At 42.8% G+C, this 27813-nt stretch overlaps 1 protein-coding gene and 2 pseudogenes across 2 annotated transcripts; all 3 read left to right on the top strand.

The window, feature by feature from the left end:
* Positions 1-7056: 7056 nt before the first annotated feature.
* Positions 7057-19617, top strand: LOC125540016 (wall-associated receptor kinase-like 5; annotated as a pseudogene). Its single transcript, XR_015617552.1, has 3 exons — positions 7057-7995; positions 17685-17792; positions 18220-19617. The product of XR_015617552.1 is annotated as a wall-associated receptor kinase-like 5 (transcript).
* A 1221-nt stretch (positions 19618-20838) lies between these two features.
* LOC125534276 (wall-associated receptor kinase-like 8) lies at positions 20839-24240 on the top strand. The gene is made up of 3 exons (XM_048697539.2): positions 20839-21848; positions 22416-22520; positions 22893-24240. The coding sequence occupies exons 1-3, from the start codon at positions 20855-20857 to the stop codon at positions 24092-24094; spliced, it is 2301 nt and encodes a 766-aa protein (XP_048553496.2). The 5' UTR covers positions 20839-20854; the 3' UTR covers positions 24095-24240.
* Positions 24241-26261: 2021 nt separating this feature from the next.
* Positions 26262-26900, top strand: LOC125538105 (dirigent protein 22 pseudogene; annotated as a pseudogene).
* Positions 26901-27813: the final 913 nt, after the last annotated feature.

Raw genomic sequence — 27813 nt, 5'->3', positions numbered from 1 at the left:
GAGTAACGACCACATACGGATCCAAGTGGACGCCCTGAAGATGACCTGCAAAAAAATTGTGATAGTTTGCCTGAGGCAAAATGAGTCTGCATCTAAATAAATGAACGCTTGCATATTACCACACATATGTTATTGGACATGGATCCTCTGACGTAGCTATCCCTACCTTACCCTGTGTTTCTGTCTCTGATAGGTGGGACCCATGCTTGGAGGGGCCCGCAGTTCAGTGATCCAATGGTAGGATAGCCCGCGTCAGGGGATCCCCATCCTATGTTATTACTCATTATGAAGATAATAACATAGACTATGCATATATTACTAGTCTAAGTTAGTTTTCATTACGAGTACAATTTTATCCACTATTCTGCTCTTGAAATGAGGAGGAGAGAGGGAGGAAGTGTATCTACGGATTGCACCCTGTTACATTTTATTTTGTCATTTAGCATTTGTGTATGGAACATTCGTATTGTGTTTGCCACTAGATAGATTATGATACAATTTTTTTAATTTTTTGCGGGGAGATTATGATACAATTTGTAGGGACCTACTGTAAACCTCCATTTAGTCTCAACTTCAGGTGTGAATTAATAGCGCCACAGCTGTCCATACCCAGCTAGCCTGACAAGGTCAAAAAATTTGGCCGGCAGCATGTGTGCCTTAAGCAACACTACTACTGTATGCAGTGATGTGGAACTTTCGCTCTAAGCAAAGAAAAGCATTTATTTAATTTGGCTTTTGGAAACCATGAATGGATGCATATATATATGGTTGCGGATCTCCCAAACTTCGTGGCTTTATCTGGCCTGCTCGTCGTCATTCGTCAATGTTGTTTCTTTATTCGATTCTTCAGTCTTCACTTCTCCACCTTGCACGGAATTTTTTTGATCTTGTTGCTTGGAAACAAACGGTATGTTTTCCAAATTTATTACTCCCTCCGTTTCTAAGTATTTGTCTTTCTAGAGATTTCAACAAGTGACTACATACGAAGTAAAATGAGTGAATCTATACTAATTATGTCTATATACATCCATATGTGATATTTCATTTGAAATCTCTAAAAAGACAAATATTTAAGAACGGAGGGAGTAGTTTGTTCCACTTCCACCCCACCTTTCGTAATTTAATTATTTGCATTGTCAATCGGTGGAATCACACCAAGTAGAATAGTAAAGCTTTATGATCAAATTTTGGATTAGGCGCCCCTTTAAAAAAATACTATTGGATTAGGCAGTTTCAAAGAAGGATTAGGCGGTTGAAAAGTCTTGACATAGAGTGTCCTAACACGGATCACGGCAGTGTCTACCGTGGCACACATGCTCTACTCGCCAAACTTTTTGGCCTTTTTAGTACAGTATAATAAAAATACTCCTCCAAGAGTTAAACAACACGAGGTTTAGCTCCACCACAGCTATCAACGTCGTCGCGCATGCCAACGCTAGTGGCGCGTGCATGATCACGACAAGCTCCGGTATATCTTATGCTATTTTATACTCCACTGGTGGATGTTCGGATGATCGTATGGTATGAGTTGCAGAAAGAGCCGGCCGGATTGCCGTATTAGTCAAACCACTTGGGAATTAGTCTGGCTAATTTCTCCCTTCAACTATCATGCACACAACGTCATGGTCACACACTCACACAACTTTGGACTCTGATCGATGCACGGTTGATCAGTGATGGTAAACTCGACAAGATATACCAGTCTGGTTTGTGGCTTTGTGTAGAGAAAGCTAGTCGTGTACGTATGATGTTCACTAGCTCGAGTTAGCTGTCGGATGGCACCAGATTGATCAAGATGTCAAGCGGGGTATCAATGGGCGGTAAAAATCAGTTCAAAAGTGCAGTAGTTCCATTGGAGAATAAACTAGCATAATAATATACTGGAACTTACCGGTGCCAACAACTAATTAAGCACTAGTGCAGTAGTGCAGGATGCTTCGTGTTGATGCTGGAATTTACCGAAGCAGTCAAGCAAAGTTGTATAAATACCAAGTGATCTAGATAACTTACATTGATGTAGACAAAACGAGCCCAAGAGCACCGGCAAATCAAGATGAGAGTGCGCACATATATATCCGGTATCCTATAATTAGACAATTTTTTTTAAACGGAGGTAAAAACTTTGCTTCATCCATTAAATAAGAAAGAATATAGTTTGTTACAAGCAACCGGATCACACGGCATGGGAATCACTCTCGCAATATTATTGACCCTAGTTTTTTTGTACCGGCGATGATCCAGAGGCTAGCCTCAGTCGTGATGGAGGCAAGCAATGCAGTCGGTGGCACGCTCTTCTGCTTGAACACTCTCGCGTTTCGCTCGTTTCAAATAGTTCATGAGACAAGAATGGTGAGGGATGCCTTGGCTTGTCTGAATGGGGTGGCACTGTCGCAAGTACTTGCCCACCAAGTCTCAACCGTGTCGAACAAGGGCCAAGTGTTTGTGTCGAGGCCAAGAATGTGGTATTTGTCAATGACCAAAGACCATAGCCTTCTCGTGTAGCGGCACTTGTAGAGGAGGTGAGTCCCACTTTCTTGGACCCTCTTGCAAAGAGGGCACGTGTCACAATTTGGCCATCCATACTTTGCCAATCTATCGACCATCCAAATTCAGTGGCAATATTGTTGCAACCGAAAGCTCAGTTCTCTACCTCATACTATGCCACAATTGTAAAACATGTTGTGGACTTGTGGGAGACTTGGGTTGTCAGTGGTGGCTCAGTGAAGTACACAATTTTTTTAACACTATCGCATTTTCCTGATTTATTTGGGACTTTCAAGTGATGTTCGTTTGGTGAGAGGATACGTTTCCGTCGACTACAAGACGTCTGTTGTGACTTCGTCAATCTCAAGATATTGTACTGGCTCGGTATCTCAAAGATGCTCATAGGGACGGAGTGTATGTGTGTGCATTCATAAAGGTAAGTGTATGTGTATCTATGAATATCTGCAATTGTACTATGTTTGAAATAAAATACATGAGTTATTTCAGAGGATTGCATTCGTAACTTGTAACACTCCGAGCCTCCAACTGTAGCGTGTGAGCAATCTCACTAACTTTTTTCTGAACACAGTATACAGACGCAAGCGCTCATATACACACGCATGTCATCTTGAGATTTTACGAAGTCATCGTAGGCGCCTCGTAGTCGATGAAAACGTCTCCTCCCACTAAAAGCGTATCGCTAAAAATACTGAAATAAATTCAGAATAAATGCGAGCACCAGGATTTGAATTCTGGTGGGCTGAGGATACCACTAACCATCGTACCACGGGTTTTTTCTTTTTTGAGACAAATCCTACCACAGGTATATCACCAACGTATCGACGTATCAAGCCCTTGCCAGTAGCATTTGGTGATTGGGCTGGCCCATTTAGGTGGTTTTAGGAACCTTCTACGGAGGGCCGGACTGGGTTTTAGGAACCTTGCGGTTGGTTTTATACCTGTTTTTTACTTTTCCCTTTTGCTACGTTTTTCTCTACTGGTTTTTATCAATTTTATTTTTTTTACTTTTGTTTTTTCATTTCATTTTTTCTATTTTCCATATACATGTTCACTTTTTGTAAATACATATTGAATATTTTTAGTACACACTTTGAACATTATTCAGATACATGTTGAACATTTGCAAGTGCATGTTCAACATTTATTTTATGTTTGTTTTTTATATTTTCCTTTTTGTTTTTCTGTATTTTATTTTTATTTTTATTTTTTTCAAATTCATAAATTTTCTAAGCGACCCGGTTTAATTGTACAAACATGTTCTTAGTACAATTTGAAATTTTCATAGTAGACACTTAACATCTTTTACGACATACATTCAACATTTTGCAGAGCACATGTTAACTATATTTTGAATACAATTTTAAAATAATTTTCAGATACACATTGAACATTTGACGAAAACATTTTGAACATCTTTGAATACACGTTAAACATTTTTCAGACATTAAACGTTTTTCTACTGCATGTTGAGCATTTCTGAATATACATTAAATATCTTTCATATATGCATTGTATTACCAATGCATGTTGAACATTTTTTAACTACGTGGTGAAGTTTTATAAATACATTATAAATATTTTTAATACATGGTGAACAATTTTTATATGTCACAGACATTTTTCAAATATTAGTTGAACATATGTTTACATTTCATTAACAATTATTTTGAAATACATAAACAAATTTTGACATTTATACTAACCTTATAAAATTTCATGCATTTTTTAAAATCTGTGAACATGTTTAAATGTCATGAACAGTATTTTGAATGGTAAGAACTTTTGTAGAAAAGTATGCAAACAAATATTTTACAATACGTGAATTTTTTTAAATGTGTGATTAATGTTTTTTCCTATTCAACAAAAATAATTCGGCTTCTTAAATATATACAAATGTAATATTTCAGAGAATTTTCGAAATGTATAGAAATATAGGGGGGAAACAAAAAAAATAAAATAATAATTGTACATGTTAGTTGGGCCTGGTCCATTAGGATGGTGTTGTAGGTGAGGCGGAACTGTGCCTTGCAGTAAAAACTTGGCAAATTCCACTTCAAAAAACTTGGCAATTTGTTTTTTTGAATCTACTTGGCAAAGTATTGCCTTCGCCCCAAGCGTGCTATAATAAGCAGTCTCTTGTCTCTAAATTCCCCAGTCTAAACCCATCGAACTTTAGCGGGGACGTACATTATGCTATTAAAGTGTTTCGCAACCCATTCCGTTAATAGGCAATACAACAAAATGGCAAACGGCAACCCCTAATCTGCATATAGGTCAAGGGAGAGGGAACAAACTCGACACCTCGCGCGGTAATAGGCCAGCTCACCCGGGCTGTTCTTTCTTCCCCCACCAGTATTAGGACCGGGTTATTTTTTCTGTTGCTGGTTTCTCATTTTTCTTCTTGGTTTTAGTTTTTTTTCTTTTATTCCCTTTTAACATATTTAAAATTTCATGTACCTTTTCAAATTCATGTTCACTTTCCAAAATTTATGAATAATTTGAAGTTTTGAATATTTTGAAAATACGTAAGCATTTTAGAAATCTGTTAGATATTTAAGATTGGGGGAAAGTTTTTATGAAATTAGAAAAATAATAAACAGGCAACCATTTTTAAAAATTAGGAAACAATTTTTGGACTTTAGCATATTTTTAAAATTTCTACAGCGACACATAATAAACGAACAAGCAATAAGAATAGTGTGCTCCAAGGTAAGTTAAAATGGAGACTGAGTTTTAAATAGTTGATCTGATCCTGAATTGATTGCTGCATTGGAATCCAATCTAGAAATAGATATTGCTGACATGTAAATAGCAAATGGACACTCGGAAAAGAAATGATCTCTAATTTCAATACGAAAGCCTCCACAGAGCACACATGTACTATAATTTGGCAAGAATGTATTTTTTTCTTCAAAGCATCTATTTTGTATTCAACCTATTGTGTAACAACAACCCAAAGAAGATTGTGTCCTTTTTTGGCAACAAGTTTCGACCCTCCAACCCACTTTTGGGCTTGGCCCAATACACAAAAAAAACAAATTATACAAAAATAATTAAATTTCTTACTTTAATAAAAATAATGCAATATTTCTAATTTCTGAAAAATACTCAAAATATAGTTGAAAACCGTCGACATTTAAGAAAATTAAAAAATGTCAGAAATTAATAAAATATAGTATCAGTAATTATATTTTTTATATTTTATTCAAAGACTCAAAATAATACTACTACTTTAATAAAATTAAAAAAATTGAATAAAGTAATTAAAAGACTAACTATATTTTAAAATGTCAGGATTTCGAATCCAAATATTCTTACTTTCATAAAAGTAACTATAATATTTTTTGACTACTATAATATAATAATATCAACCACCATTTATAAAAAATAAAAAGACTTAAAATATACTATAAAACTTTCACCATTTCCAATTAAATATAAAAATATTCACCACCATTTATAAAAAATAAAAAGACTCAAAATATACTATAAAACTTTCACCATTTTCAATTACAATATTTCATAAAAATAAACTACAGTACAATATAAAAATGTTCACAACGTACAACCAGAGTAGCCTGGAGGTGATTTTTGACATTTCCGTAAGTCAAGTTGGACATGTTACAACCTACTGCGTCCTCCCACTGGGTGTCGGTCTGCGAGAATGAACCGGAGCCTGAACCGGATTAGTATTTTCCTTTATCACTTCGCCAGGCATGTGGTACCTGTTCACCCATGACCTGCTGTTATTGCTGTTAAGCTCTCTTCTGTACTGTTTCTGTTGTTTTTCTCCTGCTTAATACTATATGGGCAGCACAACTGCCAATTCCTCAAAAAAAAAAAAAAAGAACACCATAGCATGTCTAGTCGATCAACAACGAATATCCTTCCTCTACTTTTATTGTTTTTCACTACAACAAGAAGAAGTTTCTATGAAGTGAGGATATTGAGCTAGCACAAATCTTTGGTATACAAATGGATGACACAGATAATAATATTATTTGGAAACAACATTTGAAATCTGTGAAAACAATGTCAGTAAGAAGGTATAAATAATAATATTGTTGTGGATACACATGATCCAAGAAAATCTAATGAGATGCCATTTTCACTATCGAAATTATAAACTGCTGCCTCTCGTGGAAATCCCTTGCCGCCGTTGCACTCACGCAAGCAAGCTACGCCTAGCTAGCTGGTGACAATTTGAGATTTCTTGCTTAAGGTCCGCAGTGCATATCTACTTACTTTTGACATCCGGAGCGGCCACACTCAAGTAAGTACGACATATCTAGGCTGAGAATGTAAACATTTCGTCTGGTGGTGAATCTTGCATCGATCCAGACTTTCCGATAGCCCAGGAAGACCCGTTATTTCTAAAGGCAAATCAGAGATGCATCATTTCCACACGAAAAGGGGTAAATAATCAGCATGCGACATTCCTGCCCCTTCCTTTCGTGTACACTTTCCGTTCTGCCAAGTGCCAAAGAGTGCGGTCGCTTACACCACCTGAGTACCAGACTGCTCACCTGAGCAAGATCTGCAGCAGCAAAGATGATGCTGGCTCCATCTACTCCTTCCACAAGAGCAAAGATCGGCGCCGTGATTGCACCACTGACGCTTCATCTCATAGCAGCCACAACACTAGCCGCGCCGCCGGTAGCCTTGCCTGGCTGCCCCGAGGCCTGCGGCAACGTGACCGTCCCATACCCATTCGGCATCGGGCACGGTTGCTTCCGCGAGGGCTTCAACCTCACCTGCGACGACACGACCCAGCCGCCGAGGCTGTTCGCCGGCGACGACGCTGCATGGGTGCAAGTGGTCGCCGTCTCTCTCGACGGCACCCTGCGGATCAACACCAGGATGATCAACTTCTCGCTAAGCGAGAACCCCGAGAAGTTCAACCGCACGTGGTCCGCCGGCCGCCTGACGGTGTCCGCGAAGCGCAACCGGTTCGTGGCCTTGGGATGCAACCTCGTGGCCAGCCTCGTCGACGACGCGGGCCGCTTCGTCAGCGTCTGCGCCGCGTACTGCTCGGAGGCGCACGGCCCTGGGCGGGTGAGCGACGCCTCGTGCTCCGCGTCGGCTGCTGCCAGACGCCCGTCCCGCGGCCGGGTCTCTCGTCCTACGGCATCCAGATCAATGATCTGGCCCAGATCAGAGTGAGACCCAACGATTCCTCCAGGTACGGAGCGGTGTTCCTTGCCGATCGGGACTGGTTCGCCGAGAAGGGGCTCGTGCTGCAGCTGGATTACTCGGCGGAGCCGCAGAGGATTGCTGCTTCGACGGTGGTTCCGACCGTGTTAGGATGGTCGCTGGATATGAACCGTGACAAGGACATGTTCCGGCTGCCGGATGGCTTGTCGACTGATCCCGGGAGATGCATAAGCGCCAACAGCATCGTGGTCTACAACGACGACGATTACCAGCGGCCGCGGTGCAACTGCTCGAAAGGATACGAGGGCAATCCCTGCATCGCCGATGGATGCCAAGGTAACTTACAAAAGCTAGCATGCAACATATTTTTATACTAAGAGAGTACTCTATTCCATATTCCATAGTAGTATATATTCTTTTTAACACAGTACAGACGCAAGCGCTCATACATAGACGCATACACTCACCCTATGAACACACAAACGCACACCGTACCCCTATGAGCACCTCCGAGAGACTAAGCCGGCATATCATTTTGAGATTTACGAAATCACCATAGGCGCCTCGTCATCGACGGGAATGTCTCCTCCCATTGAAAGCGTATCGCCAGAAATCCTAAAATAAATTCAGGAATAATGCGAGCATCAGGACTTGACCCTTGGTGGGCTGGGGATACCACTGTCCCTCTAACCATACAACCACAAGAAAACAATTTTTTTTCTCTTTTCGAAATGAAAAATACATGAGTAAATAAAGGACCCGAATACACAGTGGTCAACAGATTTTTAGGGATGAAAGTTTGATTTCCCATGCCTAAAATTCCGACATCAGATTTTTAGCATTTCCTTAAATAAGTACCATTGTATTGTTGAAAAACGTAGTACAAAAGAAAAACCGTCCTACGAATCAAAACCAGAAACACTATAAGGATGCAAATGGTGATTAGATTAGATTACAAACTAGAGTTACAGCAAAAGAAGAGTTGGCGAAGATCGTTGGTGCAAATTCCCGTAGTTAGAATTTTTAACCTCCCAACCATGAAATTTTTTTCTCTTAAATGAAGATCGAAAGCTCGATCTCTGTGTAGGTCTCCAGGTATATGTAGTCACTGACCCGGCAGCAATTCAACGTCTAGAACCTAGCGGCGTTGGAGAACTATGGGTGGAGCAGCCTTATGGCGTAATGGAATAACTTCCCGTGGAGAGAGAGAGAGAGGCAATCTTGTGCCTGGAATTGTGTGCGAAAGAGGGGCTGCCCCCTCCACTATTTATAGGGGTAGGGAGAGGGAGGAGACTTGGAGGAGAGTCACCCTCCCCCTAGGGGCATTGCACCATGGAGTGGGCCCCACCTCACCCTAACCACACCCCCTTGGCTTGGGAGGCAAACCTAGGGGTGGCGTCCACCTCATGGGTCCCTAAGGCCCATTCGGCCAGCCACCGTAGACGCATTGTCTATAAGGCTGGCTCATGGTGTCTTAGCCCCTTCTAGAACACTCCGAAAAAATTCTGAAGTCCTCGTATGCTTCTTGGTGTTAAGTCATTCTCCTCCGTAACTTTTGGCATCGGTTTTATTTGGTTTTCTCTAAAACACTTTTGGTCTCTGCGGAACACTTTTGAGTCTTTCTCGAAAAAGAAATTTAATATCTCCGAAACTATTTCAACGAGTTTCTCCGATGGTCCTAATTCGTCTAGTACTAAACAGAACGATGACCCTTATGCGTGTGACCCCACATGTCCGGTAAAGTATAGACATGACCAGAACTCCTATTCAATGATCAACCGCATAAACGTGGACAACTATATTGACCCCTATAGCCACAAGAATGAATATTGACTGAACCTGTAGTTACCATGTGCAATTACTTTTGCTTTGCGATACTTTACAGAACCCGAGGTGAGATTTATCAACATCCCATGACCTACAACTTGATCACTATGTCAGTTTCCTTGTTATCGGTTTTGTCCCGTATTCTGGAATCCCCGTGAGTAAGTCAAGTTGTGTCAGGCCAGACGATGATGGATACCTTCACACCAAGAGGGCTCTAAAAATATCTCTCCACTATTAGCGGAGCAAATTTCAGTCTCAAGCTATCTAGTCCCTTGTCATACTTTTTCGATGAATCTGTAAGTTGCCGTTATGATTACTCTATTACGGTTGACGTTTGACAAACCCCAAAGCGCGTCATCCGGTATGATGAAACTCGATACTTCATGGCGTAAGGAATTGTGGATACATTAACACCTTTGTGTTATATACCATAAACTTGTGACAAAAGGATATATTAGTATAACAATCAATCTGGGAGAGTTCAACACAGTGTCCTTCTAACACTACATCATCAAAGTTGTCAGCATTCTTATTATACCAACTTATGCCCATGATCAGTAAAATGGAACCATCATGCAACACTTGAGCAAATCTTAGAGACGAGACTAGTATTCTATTTTACCTTTTATTATTCCACACATACATACGAGTTCTCCTCTGAGCTTCTTGTATATGCCGTCGCGGGAACCATTAAACCATTTTTGGCATTGGTGTAAATGGACCCATCATGCCCAAATCAGACGATAGTGTTCCAATCTTCACTAGTGGTTCATATCACCTCCATTAGCCGTTTCGGCTCCGGGAGGTGAGGGGAGCCACATATCAATGTGTGCCATAGAGTTAAGTCCTCTTTTGTGAGATTTGTGTCCTGTATGACAGTGTCCCAGGGATAGAAGCATTGTCATAAGGAAGACAGTTACATGGACTAGCTCATCATCCCCATCATGGTGTCCCCATCATGATCCACTCCATGGAACTAGTGGTTGTTAGTGTTTGCCTTTCATGCATTCGGTCTTGTTTATTGTCGGTCTAGCTACAAAGTATTAGTCTAACGACATCCCTTGCAAGAAGTGTGTTTCCGATCATGGTGTATCCAATGATTTCCGTTTCTCGCATTTTCGGGTGGGCTACTCTCCTGCAGTTTTGGCAACAACGCCATGAAAAGATTTGGTTTTACTTGGGAACTCTCTTGTTGGTAGTTGTTTTGGCTATTTCAATATGAACTTTTTCTTTCTGAAATCAATAAAGCTAAGTCGTTATTCTAAGAAAATGGAACAAAACGGTCACACAGCGTTCAACCTACTCGTTTGAACTATATTTTTTGGTCGTGCCCAGCATGCAAAGTATACCTATTGTGAGCGAGATAAAGAGCGCTCACTTGCAGCTGTAGTCGGTCCCATGTGGCCCGGTCGAGCTCCTAATTTTGTGTGATATCAAGATGCGATTGTAGACTGTAGTGTGGTCTTTCTGTCGATCCGGTTTTGTATTCGGTTTCAATGTTTTTGTTCAATTTCTTTGTTTTCTTTTCTTTATTTTTCTATTCTTTGGTGTTCCCTTTTCGAATACATTGTGCACCAGGTACAGGCTGGCCCAAGCTCTGGACGGGCCAAAGTAATATTTTTATGTTACATTTACATTAAAATAACAATTTTTTCTCAAAAAAAATTTAAAATAACAATTAGCTATATTGTAATGTGTTCTAATTTCTTTTCATTTTTATAAAAAAAAAATTGTACCAAAACTAGAATTTTTTAACAGTGTTCTGTACAAAAACATTTGTACAACTGGTTCCATAGTCTGTGAAACATGTAGTACGTTGGTAATGCTCATAGAAGTGACCGCTGATGAACCCATGTAATTACCCGACAAATTGCAGCCTCTGCACCTCTCACACCATGTCTTCCAAGCGCCCCATCCACATTTATTTTCATAAATCCTTGCCGTGGTCTAATCGATGGCTGCCAAACTGTAACACGAGCAAGTTGTGCCATTGTTCACCGTGGACATGCAGTGGCTTTGATCTCTACCATGTGGTGCTTCACAAAAAGACGAGTGGACATTGGGGCCTAAAATTCCTGCTCATAGATAGCTTTTCTTATGGGGGTACGAAACTGCCCATAAGGTCACCATTATCTCTTCAAAATCATCTCACTGCAACAAATCATGCATAGTAGCTAGCCAAAATTTTGCATTCGTGATTGTAGTCATAATCATATGTTCAAGCAATTCCTCCTTTGCAAGAGCCCACACCGACCTGGCCAAAGTGCATCCAACTAGTACATGCTTCTACGAATCACACATACCACATAGTCGGCAAAGTAAGGCATCAAACATCTTTCTATGATTAAAATTTTCAAGGTAGGGATTGAATGCTTTGCGAGACGCCACAATAAAACCTTAAGCTTCGCTGGTACCGCAATGCCCCGCATATTAGTCCATTGCTTCGCCACTGACACCGTGTCCGAAGTACCACTGTTACCAGCCAACCCTCTCTTATAATTTTTGTGTTTACCAACATGCGGTATGCAGGACGAATCGAGAAACATCCATTTGTTTCATGAGCCCAAGACCAGAAGCCTGAAATATTCCTTGTGCACACTGTAAGGCCCAGGATCGAGGCGGCATCAATAGGTAAGAACGAGTAAGAACGAAGAACCCGACGGTAGTCCCGGCATCGATGCTAGCAATAATCCTTCAATCGACTAGGATTGGATCATAACAACTAGTAACTGAATCCTAGCGCCTGGCCCAAGCACCAGCATTGTACATGCCCTAAAAGGAAATCGGTGGGAGGAGGACCGAGGGGGTACTGCCGATTGATGGCGGGGGTAGTATTGAAGGAAGGAACGACCTACCTACTGCCCTTTTAAGTGTAGAGATGCCGAGCACAAAAGAATAGGTTAGTGATAGAAACATAAAACAAAAAAGAAACCAAAAAAGAAACATAAAAAATTTAAAAACGCATGCAGGCGTCAAATGGGCTCGCCAACTTTGATTATAGTTGATTTTTTGGCAAGACTTGATTTGATTGGGTATGAGTACTGAAAGACAAGGAAAGTTTGGGTTTAGTTGAGATTTTCTTAAGATTTGATATGAATGAGTTAATGCATGATGTTGTTTTTATTAAGTGCCAATTTGATTGAGATTTTTTAATATTTGATTTGCATAAGTTAGGGGTTGTTTGGTTTGTGACTAACTTTGCCGCCACATCTAACGTTAGGCAAGTTTGATCAACTTAGGTGTTTGTTTGGTTCAAGCCACACCTTAGACAAGCCACACTAGGACCCCACATGGCATACACACACAAAGTGTGATAAAATTCTCTCTTGGCAACTTGTGGCTCTCATTTTGATAAACTAAACTTAGGCAAGTTTGATAAAAATATATGGCAAAGTGTGGCAATGCAAAGCCTAGAACCAAACACCCCCTTAAAGCATTACGTTGTTTTGGGAAAGTGTCGATTGATTTGAATGGGTTAATGCATGATGTTGTTTTTGTTAATTGCTGATTTGATTCAAATTTAATTTTAAATAAGTTAATGCATTACGTTGTTTTGGGAAAGTGCCGATCTAACCGAGTTAATGCAAACGTCAAAAGGCCAGCACAAATTAGTTGTGCTTAAACGAAAGGTCGCCTATAAGACGATCGTAGGCAAAATATAGGATTGGTTGTCAAAAGTAGAGATTAAAGTAGAGATTTAGGAGTAGAGATAACCGGGCCTTTAAGGCGCGGAATAGGAACTGGGATAAAGAGCAGCGCCTGGCAGAGAAAATGGAGCGGCGGTTACCATAAGGTCCATAACATCCATGTGCTAGTGCGGTTGACCGGTTGGGCTGGTCGTCGGCTGGGGGGTCTGCTCGGCAGCACGGCGGCTGGCGGCCGGCGCGGCCAGGGCTTGTGGGTACGCAGGAGACCGGCAGTCTGGCGGCCATGCACTCTCGCAGTCGCAGGGTCGTCCACCACTTGTAATTTCTTCCCGAGGTGGTTGGTGGCTTGGTGCTCGCTGCTGATTGAGTCGGTGGGGATCGGAATCTATGGTGAGCAACTCGTTAAAGAGTCAATAATTTTCCGTGAATAGATAGAAGATTGCATTGACGGGTTCCTTTGATTCGATTCTGAATTCCCGACCTTGCAGCCGACGTGTTGGATGAAATGCTCAACTGAGTTCCGGCCAAGCGGGGGTGTCGATCGCGCCTAGACGGGGCCGAGCTGCGTCGAGGTACTTTCTTCTTTCTTTCGCTGTCGGCCGGCTGGTCACCAAAATTGCCATTGCCTGGTAGCCTGGGAACCTTCAGCGAGCTCTTGAACCAACCTGCCTAGCGAACACACTCCATCCACCCAATTCGGATGGCATGCTGTGACCAACAGCAGCCAAGTTGGACACGAGTTTGAATTTCCTTTCCACATATAAAACACAAGACTGTCAAATCACTGATTTGCCACACTCGTTTCCCTTTCCTTTCTTACGACGGCATAGACTTTCCAGCTTGTACCAAAGAGACGTCCTGTTTGAGCTCAAGTTTATATCCAAATAGGACGATTGAGATGTCACTTGAGCTACTAGACAGGCAGGATTAGTCTATGCGTTTACTAATTCAGCTACTAGATATAGATAGGGAGCGCAGCATGCTTACATTGACTAGTCTATACGCGTACGTACTACTGTATCTGGTCGGCGTTGAAGTCAACTTAGAAGACCAAAGTTTTTCTACACCAATTGTGGAGGAGATATAGACTACTAGTACGACTGTGAGCTGTCTAGCACGTTCCCAAGCCAAGCTTGCCCAACAGCATGTCACAAGCAAAGCTCATCGTCGCAACGGTGACGGCACTTCAGCTCCTCATGGCGACAGCCGTCGCCGCCGTCCAGGTAGCCTTACCTGGGTGCCCGCAGGCCTGCGGCAACGTCACCGTCCCATACCCTTTCGGCTTCCGGCGAGGCTGCTTTCGCAAGGGCTTCAACCTCACCTGCGACGAGACGCGCCGTCCGCCGAGGCTGCTCCTGGGCGACGGCGTGGAGGTGGACGCCATCTCCCTGGCGGACGGCACGGTGCATGTGCAGACCAAGGTCGTGGCATTCCGACCACTTTACACAAACGGTGCCGTCGGCGCGAGGAGATCTATCGACCACAACTACTCGTGGTACGGCGGCCTGCCGGAAGTGTACAAGAGCGGCGGCGCGCAGCTCGCGGTGTCCACCGAGCACAACGTCTTTGTGGCCATCGGGTGCAACTTCATCGGCTACCTCGTCGCAGTCAGTGACGGGGGTCGCGAGTATGTCAGCACATGCTCCACGCTGTGCAACGGGAAAACCCGGGACGCCTTGTGCACGGGCGTCGGCTGCTGCTGGACGACCATCGCGCAGCGTTACCCCGGGTACCAGGTGAAGTTCAAGGATTTGGACGATACGGCGGCAGCGTACGCGGGCCAAAGCCGTGCGTCGGTGGCCGCGTTCATAGTCGATCGCGAGTGGTTCGTAGGCACCATGCAGAACACTGTCAGCTTCAATGATTTTGTCAATGATGATTTCGGTAACGGTCCGTCCAGCATGCCCACCGTGCTGCAATGGTGGCTAGACGTAGATAGCGACCGTGACTTGGTCGTCAAGGATCCACGTTCTGCATCTCGTTGGAGATGCATAAGCTTGAACAGTTTCGCTGCCTACATCGGCGACGCAGTGAACAAAGTAAGGTGCAACTGCTCGGATGGATACGAAGGCAACTCTTACATCGTTGACGGATGTCAAGGTACCACCGCTCTCCCAACTTTCCCTCTGTTCATCATCCATTAGAATTTTGTTAAATTTTCTTATTAGTTTTTTTTCTTTTTTTCTCTCTTGCATGTTATATCACTTGAGTGAGGCTTCGTTAAATCTCAGTTGATTGAGAACTAGCCACATCCATCTTCTTATTACATTGATAAGGATACGACCCTTCAGATCGCTTCACAAGAAAGCAGCCACCGCCACCCAAACCTTTATCCACCGCCTTCGCCCTCCTTAATTTCCCCTTCTCGCTGCTAGAGATCAATGGCCGGGCCAAGTTCCAAAACTAGTGAGTGAAGGTGGCGGACGGAGGTTTTACTCTGGTTGGCTTCGGTGGCGATATACGATCTTGAGACAGTGTGCGGCTTGAGGCCGAGACTATGTCCATGCATCATCGACATTTTTGGTAGGGGCGGTGCTCTGGTGGCAATGAGTTTGCTGGCCGATGTGCTGTGCGAGATGCCCCGTTTTTTTGCCTTTTGTTTTTCTCTTCAGTTTTTTCTTCTTTAAAATAATTTAGGACATAAAAAAGTTCCATTTTTTTTTAAATGCGAACTTTGAAATAAAAGTTTGCATATTGGAAAAATGTTCATGAAATTAAAAAAGCAGGAAAAAAATATCCAAAGATGACGTGGGATACGGGCAATGAGTGGTCTTCTGCCAAGCCTGGACACCAGGCAAGGCTTACCGCCACCCTTGATTATATCTGATCCCATGCTCCCCCATGCTTGCATTAGCTTTACGATTTGTGTGTCCTCGATACCTATATGATGCATAGCCTGTTTTTGACACTCCACTATATTGCCTTGGTTTTACCCGATCCTAGCAAGACCTGCTTGTTTGTGTAGAAGCCTTGTTCGACCTGCCTTACAGTAGTATGCATGCTTAATATTTATGTTTTACCATGTTAACCTCCTATTGTAACCTTGGGTTATTACACTGTTAATCTGGTTCAGATACACCATGTTGTTGATGATGCTATGTGCAAAATGAGATAGTAAGTTAGGAAGATAGCCGTGGGAAGCCATGTTTGAGTGCATGGTGTTCTGTTCCACTCGAGCCGAACTAGGACCCGAGATCATGGGCATTTGAATTCAAGACTAAATGCACTAACCACATGTGGGAGAGGTTTACCCCCATCACCCCTCAACCGGTACTCAAACTGTTGATCTTTTCCCACTGGTTACAAGCTGACACCATTTTCCTTTTTTGGTACGTTTTAATTTGCTGGGTGGGCACCCTGGTCGTGGACTTATCCATCCCAGCCATAATGGCATATGGTTTGAGTCTGATTTAAATCTTCGACCGGACTCTTGATACGGGTTTGTTGGGTGATTTTCCTTGACTAGTGATGTAAAAGGGGAGTGCCATGTCATTTAGAATCTTTCGGTTCATGCCTATAATGGTCCAACAACTGGTTTTGACGAGCGTGCATCTGGAGCCTATAATGGGCATATGGATGCACCATCGTAGGGATAAATATATTCAATTAGTCGTGTCCACGGCTATGGACAACTTGAGTCGGTCGACTTGATCTAGAACAACTTTAACCTTAATCTCTAAAATTTCCCACCCTTAATTTTGTTAGCAATATAGCTTGCGCAACTTGAACTAAATATATATTAAAACTTGCCAAATAAAAGACTTGGGGATTCTTCTTCATGGGTGGTGCAAAGGGGAATGCAAGGCTCTGTTATGTTTGCGATAGGATAGATGCTCCGCGTGGGCGCACCCAGTGGGGTTGCGTTGCACAACGTGTGTTGGTGGTTTGTACACGCTCCCTTTACTTATCTCTAATAGACGCAAGTTGTAGCGTGTCTCTATAGGTGCTAGAGCTTGCTGCGGCTAAACCCTTACCCCCTTTTGATACATGATGCACACATAGTGCAGGTCTCCGGTATGTCTTGCGGAGTATGTCATGTACTCAACTTTCTATAACGAACACTTATAGGTATATGGTGATGGACGACATTAGATGGTTAACCCATAGACAGCGGTCTGGGCAGGGAATGAACGCCTCTGCTGTGTTTATTGTTGATCAGGACTGGTTCAACAGAAATGAAAACGATATGATGCTCAACTCAACTTATCCATGCGAGCAAGCCATGGTTGAGAGTGTTCTGGTAGTGTTGGAGGACATGTTGTCGTTGTCTGTCCAGCCCAATTCTTCGGAACTTAGAAGTTTAAGCTTGAACAACGATAGCTACTATGTTTTTGAAGATTTATGAAAAAAGGCGGTGCAACTGTTCTAAAGGATACGAGGGTAACCCTTACATTGCTAATGGGTGCCCAGGTATGTTAGTAACAGTTTTTGGTATGTTCTTACCTAGTCTCGGTAGTTATAATGTTATGAGATCACATGCATGTGTTATCTTAGTTTTTACCATTCGATGTAAAACCCCCTTGGTTCCAACATTGTGTTTTTCCTCTTCAGATATCGATGAGTGCTTACGGCCAGATGTTTATCCCTGCCATGGAACATGCATCAATATGCCAGGGACATACAGATGCTCAGCAAAGAAAAGAATCATCAGCTTAGCAGGTACATAAAACACCTTTGATAGAAGTCTTCCATTGTTGATAATTGCAAAGACAAACTTTCATGTTTTGTTCCTCGACTATTGTGAGCTTAGTTTTGTCCCTGAACAAAAATACAATAAATTTATATTAGGAACTTATTTTTGTTAAATACTACTATTACTAGGACCTAACCGCTTAATATTTAGTTTACAGTTAGTTATCTCTAATGCTTACTCAAATCATGCCTAGGGTTGTAGATCACTCAAACATGGACGACTAAAAGGAAGGGTATAAAGTACTTCCATTGTGAATGGCCCAGTAGTCATATTTCCCAAGAAAACATTTTCATTTTACAATTCAGTAGTTTGAAAAATTGAGCTCGGTAGCTTGATTTCTTGAAGTGAACACAACATATATTGTTCAATCAATCTTATGTCCGCTTTCTGCAGGTCTAATTACCATAATAGCAATCGTTGCTGGTTTTGGACTACTATTTTCACTCCTAGGTGTTGCCCAAGTCACAAAAAAACTCAAGAAACGAAGAGCCAAGAAGATCAGACAAAAATTCTTTAAGAAAAACCATGGACTGCTTCTACAACAGTTAATCTCTTCGAACAAAGATATAGCCGAAAAGATGAAGATTTTCAGCTTAGAAGAGCTAGAACAAGCAACCAACAAATTTGATCATAATCGGATCCTTGGTGGCGGTGGGCATGGCACGGTGTATAAAGCCATCTTATCTGATCAACGTGTCGTGGCCATCAAGAAGGCCAAAATTGTTGTGCAGAGGGAAATCGACCAGTTCATAAATGAGGTTGCCATACTTTCACAGATAAACCACAGGAATGTGGTGAAACTTTTTGGTTGTTGTCTCGAGACAGAAGTTCCTCTACTAGTTTACGAATTCATATCGAATGGAACTCTCTCTTGTCATCTCCATGGCAAAAGTGAGAACCATTTGTCATGGAAAACTCGATTGAGGATTGCTTTGGAAACTGCAAGGGCTATTGCATATCTACACTCTGCAGCTTCCATATCAGTATACCATAGAGATATCAAATGTGCCAATATTCTACTTACTGATACTTTAATAGCAAAAGTATCAGATTTTGGTGCTTCGAGGTCAATTGCAATAGACGAGACAGGAATACTTACAGTTGTCCAAGGAACCTATGGTTACCTTGATCCTGAATACTACTACACGAGTCGATTGACGGAGAAGAGTGATGTTTACAGTTTTGGTGTCATCCTAGCAGAGCTATTGACAAGTGTCACACCAGTTTTTTCTTCTCATTCATCAGAAGGAACAAGCCTAGCATCACACTTTGTATCACTAATGAGCGGCAATCGCTTGTCAGATATTCTAGATACACAAATTATTCATGAAGGAGGAGTTGAAGATGCTGAGGTGGTTGCAAGACTTGCACAAGCATGCTTAAGCTTAAAAGGGGAAGAAAGACCTACAATGAGGCAAGTGGAGACAACACTTGAAGATGTGCATAACTCAAAGGTCAAGCTCAGTTCTCAGATAACAAGAGTGAATCAGAGTGCTATGAAAGATCAGCCATGGATGGGGAACAAAGGCGGTGAAGGAACTAGGTTATACAGCTTGGAAAAGGAGATTATCCAATCATCCGAAATTCCTAGATGAGTTTACTTGCATGGTAAAATGAGTCAGGTAGTATTGTTAGTTTGGGTGCCATGGTACATGCCACATGTAAATTTCTTAATCAACAGCCGAATGTAAATTATGAACGGTTGATTGTAACCATATGTGTATTTCCTATGCTAGAGTCATGCAGGACCAAATATGCAAAAGTAAATAAAATGAACCAAGTTACAGTTTTCTATTAAACATGCAGTTTGCACACTTAATTCTGAAAGTTTGTGAGTACGTTGATGGGTCCATGAATGTACATATTGTAACCCCCCCCCCCCCCCCCCCCCCCCAATACACACACATTCAAGAGCCGAATTTGCATCACATAGGTTTTGAGAGCACTGGGCTAACTTGTGAAATTTTACATTGCAAGTACTTTCAGTGACAAGAAGGCAATGCAAATTTAGTGTTGAAATAAGTTGCTACACCACTCTAAGTTGTTACTTGCTCCTCATCGAGCATCGGTCCATTAACCTTTTTGAGTTTGTTGTTTTTGTTGTGCCGAGGAAGCTCAGGTTGATTGACTAGTCCAAGCCTCAAGACCGGGAGCAAAATTTATTTTGCAATATAACTAATTGACAGCTCGTGAACTAGAAATATTAGCTTAGCTAAAATTCTACGAGGTCGACACCAAAAGGATACATGCATGGTCGACACTAGAAGTGTTTGCGGCTAGAATTTCATGAGGTTGATGTCAGCATGATGCGAGGCAACACCACCATTCCACATGTATTCATCCACTCACGTCCATTGCCAAGACTCCACTACGCCACGCCTTGAGACCCGCCGTCGGTCATAAAAGTTGCCATTCCATGAGGCCTGGTCGAGCTGCATCGAGGAACTCTCTTCTTTCCCTCTCGCCCGGCCCGGCGGTCATCAAAATTGACATTGCCTGTACACTTGGAACCTTCAGCGAGGCCTTCCACCGAACCCGGATGGCACGGTGTGGCCACTGACCTGACCAACAGTAGCCAAAGCTGGGCACGAGTTTGAGTTTCCACATAAAACAGAAGAGATTATGCCATACGCATTTCCCCTTCCTTTCTAAGGCATAGACTTTTCCTTACCAAAGAGACACGTTTGAGCTGAGGTTGAACAAAATACTGTAGGACGAGGACGGTTCTAACTCGGCTAGCACTAGACAGGCAAAACATGCCCATATTGAGTACCAGTCTATATGACTATCCGTGCACTACTGTACCTGGTCGGCGTTGAAGTCAACTGAGAAGACCAAAGTCTTTCTACTTAAGACAGTACCAAAGGCAACTAGTCAGAGTGACTAGTCTAGCTAGTGCCCTACTAGCTCGGAGTGGACGTTGAAGTCAAGCAAGAGAAGACCCAACATTTAGTTCTTCTACATAAGAGGAGTTCGATTAGCAGCACGAGTATCACCAAGCGTACGTCTAGCTATAATTCACAACAGCATGCTCAAGTTGCAGGAGGAGAAGATGATCCTTCTCCTTCCCTCCATTCCTTCCCCACAAGCAACGCTCCTCGTGCCAATACTAGTTGTACTGATGGCAGTTCAGCTCCTCGTGGCAACCGTAGCCGCCTTGCCGGGCTGCCCGATGGCCTGCGGCAACGTCATCGTCCCCTACCCTTTCGGCTTCCGACCAGGTTGCTTCCAGAGGAACTTCAACCTCACCTGCGACGAGACACACCACCCTCCGAAGCTGTTTCTCGGCGACGGCGTGGAAGTGGACGCCATATCCCTCTCGGAAGGCACCGTGCGTGTCCAGAGAAGGATTCTGAGGTCTTACGAAAACATGACGCGGCCGCAATCTCTCGGCTTTGGCGCCGCATGGCCCGACGCCGCCTGGCCCGGTCAGAATACCGGAGTGCGGCTGGCGGTGTCAACTGAGCACAACGTCTTCGTGGTCATCGGGTGCAGCCTCGTCGCCTACCTCATCGCCCAACAAACAGTTACGAGCAATGGAGACGGGGCTAATGTCGGCGCATGCGCTGCGCTGTGTAACTTCGGGATTCCGGATCCAGGTCACACCTCGTGCTCGGGCATCGGCTGCTGCCGGACGACCATCTCGCAGAGTCTGGCTGCGTACGGTGTGCAGTTCAATCGGTTGGACGGCACTCCGTTCGGGGCTGCTCATCCGTTCGGGGCTGCGTTCATGGTCGATCGCGGGTGGTTCACCGGGATCAACATCGCAGCCGTACAAAATGCCACATATCAGGATTTGGGTAGCTATGCCAACGTGACCAGCGTACCCACGGTGCTGGAATGGTGGCTGGATGTGGAAGCCGATCGTGACCTGCTCGTGAGGGATCTCGGTTCTGAGTCTGGTTGGAGATGCATAAGCTTGAACAGCGTCGCTCTCAACGTTAGCAACCATTACGGTGCAGTAAGTTGCAACTGCTCGAATGGATACGGAGGCAACCCTCACATCGTTAATGGATGCCAAGGTACCACCCCTACCACTATAAGTACTACTCCCTCTGTCCCAAATCTAAGACAACTAATTTGAGAACGGAGGTAATACTTCCGACACCGGCCCCTTTATTTTTGAGAGAGCTTCTTCTATTAGGAGTAGTTACTTTTTTATACTGTAGCATATGTGAATGTGATATTGGGCTTTTAGAGCATCTCTAGCCGATCCCCTAAAAAAATAGAGGAGTAAACGGCCGAGTAAAGTTTAGTGGAGTATTTTTACTACATTATATTAAGTTTTGGGTTTTCAGAGAAGAATTATGTCTGCTAAATAGGCACCTTTTTCCTTGCATCATCAGAAAAGATTTATTTCTGACAACGGCTCGCTACTGTCGGAATGAGCACAAAATGATAGTTCATGAAGAAATTCGTTCACCTGAACAAATTAAAGATCCCCGTGCTCAAATCAGGGCCAAGACTTCCCTTTGAAATTTCCTCTTGTAGAATATGCAATCCTGTCCGAAAATGACTTGTTCAATAGGCTTGAACTGCACTTTGAACATACTCCGCCTTTTATCTGAACTTGTTCTCCCTCTTTTCAGATATCGACGAGTGCCTACAGCCTGATGTATGCCAGAACGGAACCTGCACCAATATGCGAGGGACATACCAATGTTCAGCGAAAAAAAGTGCCAGCCGCCTCCCAGGTACAAATATAACTACACTTGGTACAAGTCCTTGCTTAATGATAATTAAGGTCCATAGAATTACGAATTTTTTGTTATGTAGTACAATAGTAGAACGACTACATAATGCTACTAAATACATTTTCCAGTTTAAAATCAGTTGTCTTAATACTATGAAAGCATCACCATTCACAAACAGAAGACAACACAAAAGGAAAACTAGTAAACCAGGTGATCACTGATGTGGAAACAATACTTCCAATATGATTGCTCTGATAAATATTCTAAGCGAACCTTTGTCATGGCTTGGCTGAGTTGTTTTCAATTTAAGTTCAAATTTGTGAAATGCAGACATCGTGTACTACTATCGATCCTTACTTTCATTATCCGTAGGTTTGATTACCATAATTGCAATTAGTGCGGGTTTTGGCATAGTGTTTTCTCTTCTGGGTATTTCCAAAATCACCAATAAATTTAAGCAAAGAAGAGCCAAGAATTTGAGACGAAAGTTCTTCAAGAAAAATCATGGATTGCTTCTGCAACAGCTAATCTCTTCAAACCAAGATATAGCGGAAAGAATGAGGATTTTCAGTTTGGAAGAGTTGGACCAAGCAACCAACAAATTTAACCATAATCGCATCCTTGGTGGCGGTGGCCATGGCATAGTGTACAAAGGCATCTTATCTGATCAGCGTATTGTTGCCATTAAGAAGGCCAAAATTGTTGTTCAAAGGGAAATCGACCAGTTTATTTACGAGGTTGTCATACTTTCACAGACAAACCATAGGAATGTGGTGAAGCTCTTTGGGTGCTGCCTAGAGACAGAGGTTCCTCTACTTGTTTATGAGTTCATATCGAACAGAACTCTCTCATTTCATCTCCATGGCCAAAGTGAGAACCCATTATCATGGAAAGATAGGATGAGGATTGCACTGGAAACTGCAAGGGCCATTGCATATCTACACTCTGCTGCTTCAATATCAGTATACCACAGAGATATCAAATGTGCAAATATACTACTTACTGATACTTTAACATCAAAAGTATCAGATTTTGGAGCTTCAAGGTCAATTGCAATAGACGAGACAGGAATACTTACAGCTGTTCAAGGAACCCATGGTTACCTTGATCCTGAATACTACTACACTAGTCGGCTCACAGAGAAAAGCGATGTTTACAGCTTTGGTGTCATCCTAGCAGAGTTACTGACAAGGGTGACACCAGTTTTTCATTCCCATTCGTCAGAAGTCACAAGCCTAGCATCGCATTTTGTGTCTCTTATAAGGGACAATCGATTATTAGATATTCTGGATACACAAATTGTTGAGGAGGGAGGGGCTGAAGTTGCTCAGGTGGTTGCAAGACTGGCAGAAGCATGCTTAAGTTTAAAAGGTGAAGAAAGGCCTACAATGAGACAGGTGGAGACAACACTTGAGGATGTCCAGAACTCAACAGTCAATCTTAGTTCTCAGATCACAAGAGTGAACCGGAATGCTATAAATGATCAGTCATACAAGGGAAGCAAAGGCGGAGAAGGAACCAGGTTGTACAGCTTGGAAAAAGAGTTCATCCAATCATCTGAAATTCCAAGATGATTTTACTTACATTGTGAAGTGTTATTGCTATTATTAGTTTGGGCGCCAATTTGGAACTCTGAATTATAACCATGTATGTACTTCATATACACTGGGTCATGTATAACTCTGTATGTGAAAGTAAATAAATTTATTCCGGGTACACTGTTTACAGTTAAAACATCTAGTTCTTGATACTGAGTTTCAAAACCATGCAAGAATATATGTTGACAGGTATCTATGAATGTACATTATGTAAATACTTCGCATCCCTACACTGAATTTGCGCCACAGAGATTTGAAGTTTGATGGATATTAGCTATAAACAAACTTTTGAAATGCTTTGTTGTAGGTACTTTCATTGATGAGAACTTGAGATGGCAATGCAAATTTAGCATTGCCTTGGAAAATCCAGAACTTATGGATTTTGATTATGCGAATGAATGAGGCATGGAAGCAATTAGATAAATAACTCGAAGTTCACTAGCTAATCTATGCCTACCTGCACATCTCTTAATTTGATCATCTATGTTTGTAAACATTATATTGGTATGTTGTTTACTTTACCTTTTGGAAGCAACAAGAAGAGAGAGTTCAAACCACCCAACATCTCCCTTGTCAAGTCATTGCCAACCTCTGCCTCCATTGTTTCATACCGTGGCCTCTTTTAGATTTTTTTTACAAGTATAGCCAATAAAGATAATCTGTTAGATTACATGCATAACCTGAACTCCTAGTGTCATTTTTATTTCAGTTATCTATCATATTTTCTTCCTGTTCACTCTTGTAGTGGGAATATTTTTTATATGACTAATATTATTCTTTTGATAATCTTTTTAACACGGTACAATAGCAGATGCTCATATACACACACACCACTCCTACGAACACCTTCGAGATACTGAGCTGACACAACATCTTGAGATCAGTCACCACAGGCGCCTCGTAGTCGACGGGAAAGTCCCCTCCCACTGAACCAGTGACGATTCCACTAGGGGGGCTTCAATAGGCTTAAGCCTACCCTCCAAAAATCATATTTCAGCTAAACATGCAACTTGAGAATTATACTGAGGTGTTTAACATGTAAACTGCAATGAATTTGCTCAGTAGACTTAGAAACTTGGTGTTTTGAGCCTACCCTTCAATTTTGTGCAAGATTCGCCACTGCACTGAACGAAGATCGCTGAAAAGTCTGAAATAAATCCAGAAAAATATGGGCACGGCTGCACGGGTGCCGTTTCATCACATGTAAACCTAAACATCTGAGTTATGTTCAGGTCTCTTTATCTATTCATAATCTGTTAAACACTTCTCATCGTTGTATACTTCTTTATGTGTAATGATTTAAAGAAAAAATGTGGTTGAACTCGGATGTAGATATAGCCAGTTACTTTGCACATGATCTTTGTGACATCTATCTATTGTATATTACAAAAAATACCTGATGCACAACGAGTCAAGAATCACAACTCGCATGACACTTGTGTGCTTCATAAAGCCGGGATATTTTTTCAGCAAGACGTGATGCCGTGGGTTCATAGGATTAGTGTACGTGAGTGTTTGCGTCCATGTTGTATTTATAAGAAAATAACATGGAAAATGTTGTGATGCCAATTTTTGCATTTTGTTTAATTCTATTTAAATTTGGTTGCATTTTCTGAAAAAATCCGAGATTTCACAGAACTAGCATACATATGTGAGTATATAATAAAAAAATGCAGGACGACGTTTCAACACCTGAGCTTAGGTGCTCCTGCACATGAACACAAAAAAATAGAAAAGAAATGCTAAAGAATATGATTTTTTTACACTCAGTTTTAACAAATTACCTATGAGCTTGCAAGTTTTCGTGGTGATATGATATCAGAGGAGCTCTGGTCAGAAAAAAAACCAGAATTTTAAGAAAGGTTCAAAATTCCGATTTCAGGGCACTGATTTTGTAATTTCTGCCCCGAGCTCCCTTCATGTCATATGATCATTAAAATTTGCAGGCACATAGAAAACTTTTTCATCTTTGAAGTACAAAAAAATCAGACTTTTTTGAATTTTGTTCACCCAGGATCATCTCAGCTGGTGTCCAGCTATGGATTAACAAACGAACTTTGTTTCCCTCGTGCTAATGATTGATCCTTAGTGCCTTGCATGGCTATTTAAGGACATCGACACGCCGGCCTTTCTCACACTCAACATGCATTCCCGCCTCACCTCTGCATTTCTAGCTACGCTACTCGCGGGCATGGCCACCATCCTTTTTGCCTCGGCCGCCGACGGCGTGGGTACGCAGGACGCCCCCAAACATCTCCACTTCTACATGCACGACGCCTACACTCCCAAACCCACCACTGTTCTAATCGTCAACGGGACCGGCCAGCCGCTGAAGGGCTCCGGCGGCGGCGCCCGGTTCGGTGACACGGTGGTCATGGACGACCGCCTCACCGAGGGCCCTACGCTGGCGTCGAGAGTCGTCGGGCGTGCCCAGGGATTCTACGTGACAGCATCCCAGGGCGACCCCGCGATGCTCCTCGCCATGAACGTGCTGCTCGAGGACGGGCCTTATAACGGGAGCTCGCTGACCGTGATGGGCCGCAACAACATCGCGATGCCGGAGCGGGAGCTGGCGGTGGTTGGCGGGACCGGGGTTTTCAGGATGGCCACCGGGTACGTGCTCTGGAAAACTGCGAGCTGGACCGGGAGGAACGCCGTCCTCGAGCTGGATGCCTTCGTCTACGTGAGTCCGGCGGCCGCCGGTGCATGAAGATGAACGAACACATGGTTTGCCGGGGTTTTCTCTTTGTTGGGAATAACATGCTCGTTGCCATCGGCATGTGTGGAGTTTGCTTTCTTTGAGTCAATGTCTTCGTGTCCTATCCGTTTTATGAAAAACGGCATCGCTGTCTTCATGTTGGACAATGGTCGGAGTAGAAGGGTTCGGCTCAGCTGCAGGGCGGACATTGCAGGAAACCGTCCTTGCTACTTGCTAGCAACCATTCTTGTGTGAAGCCATTCAGTAAATCAGTTCTCCTTTTGCGTAGGCCAGGCGAGGAAGGACCAGCGAAGACGAATATTTAGACCATAACAGAATAATCTAACTTAATTAGGGGTGGTTGTCCCACAAAGACACATGGCAATCTTTTATTGGCCCTGCACAATAATTTGTGCAGGGACGAACCCTTCTACTCCGACAATTGTCCATGCATGCATCGGCTGCATGTTGTGCATGCATGCATCGGCTGCATGCTAGTGAGATTTATATGCTCCGGATTTCTCTCTTAATTATCCATCCAGCGCATGAGCAGGAGGTAGACCAAGGGAAAAATATGTGTTTCCGATGCAACTTAATTATAAGGCCTAAGGCTAGTATCATATTCCTCCCTTCCAGTTTATATGGCTTAATTGAAAAGTTTCTTCTTCTTTTTTTGCGATAGAAAGAGAGTTTTTATTCCATATGCATAGGGTTACAATCAAGAGGTACCAAATCCTCAATACAAGGAGGGCATCTCCCTAGCCATACAACAGTAGTGAACTCCGTACGACTATACAAAGCCAACTGATGTGCTACCCTATTTTGCTCACGTTTGATTTTTGAAGGAACAAACTCCCGAGTCTCCATATGATGCTTGATCTCCGTACCCAAGTGTCCATAAGCTGACCTGGTTAAACTCTCCCCGGTCAATACTGCCAACGTCGATGCTGAGTCTGACTGCACAACAATTGGCATGGAACAATGCTGCACGGCCAGT

Source organism: Triticum urartu, chromosome 2A, assembly GCF_056163025.1.
Source record: "Triticum urartu cultivar PI428250 chromosome 2A, HENAU_Tu73, whole genome shotgun sequence".
NCBI lineage: Eukaryota > Viridiplantae > Streptophyta > Magnoliopsida > Poales > Poaceae > Triticum > Triticum urartu.
The sequence above is the reverse complement of the archived record's forward strand: the minus strand, read 5'-3'. Positions and strand labels throughout refer to the sequence as shown.

Bases quoted from the DNA above. Each gene is read 5' to 3' on its own strand.
- LOC125534276 (XM_048697539.2), top strand. From the start codon at position 20,855: ATGCTCAAGTTGCAGGAGGAGAAGATGATCCTTCTCCTTCCCTCCATT. The intron at 21,849-22,415 runs GTACCACCCCTA...CCCTCTTTTCAG, and splicing joins CATCGTTAATGGATGCCAAG to ATATCGACGAGTGCCTACAG. The intron at 22,521-22,892 runs GTACAAATATAA...CATTATCCGTAG, and splicing joins AAGTGCCAGCCGCCTCCCAG to GTTTGATTACCATAATTGCA.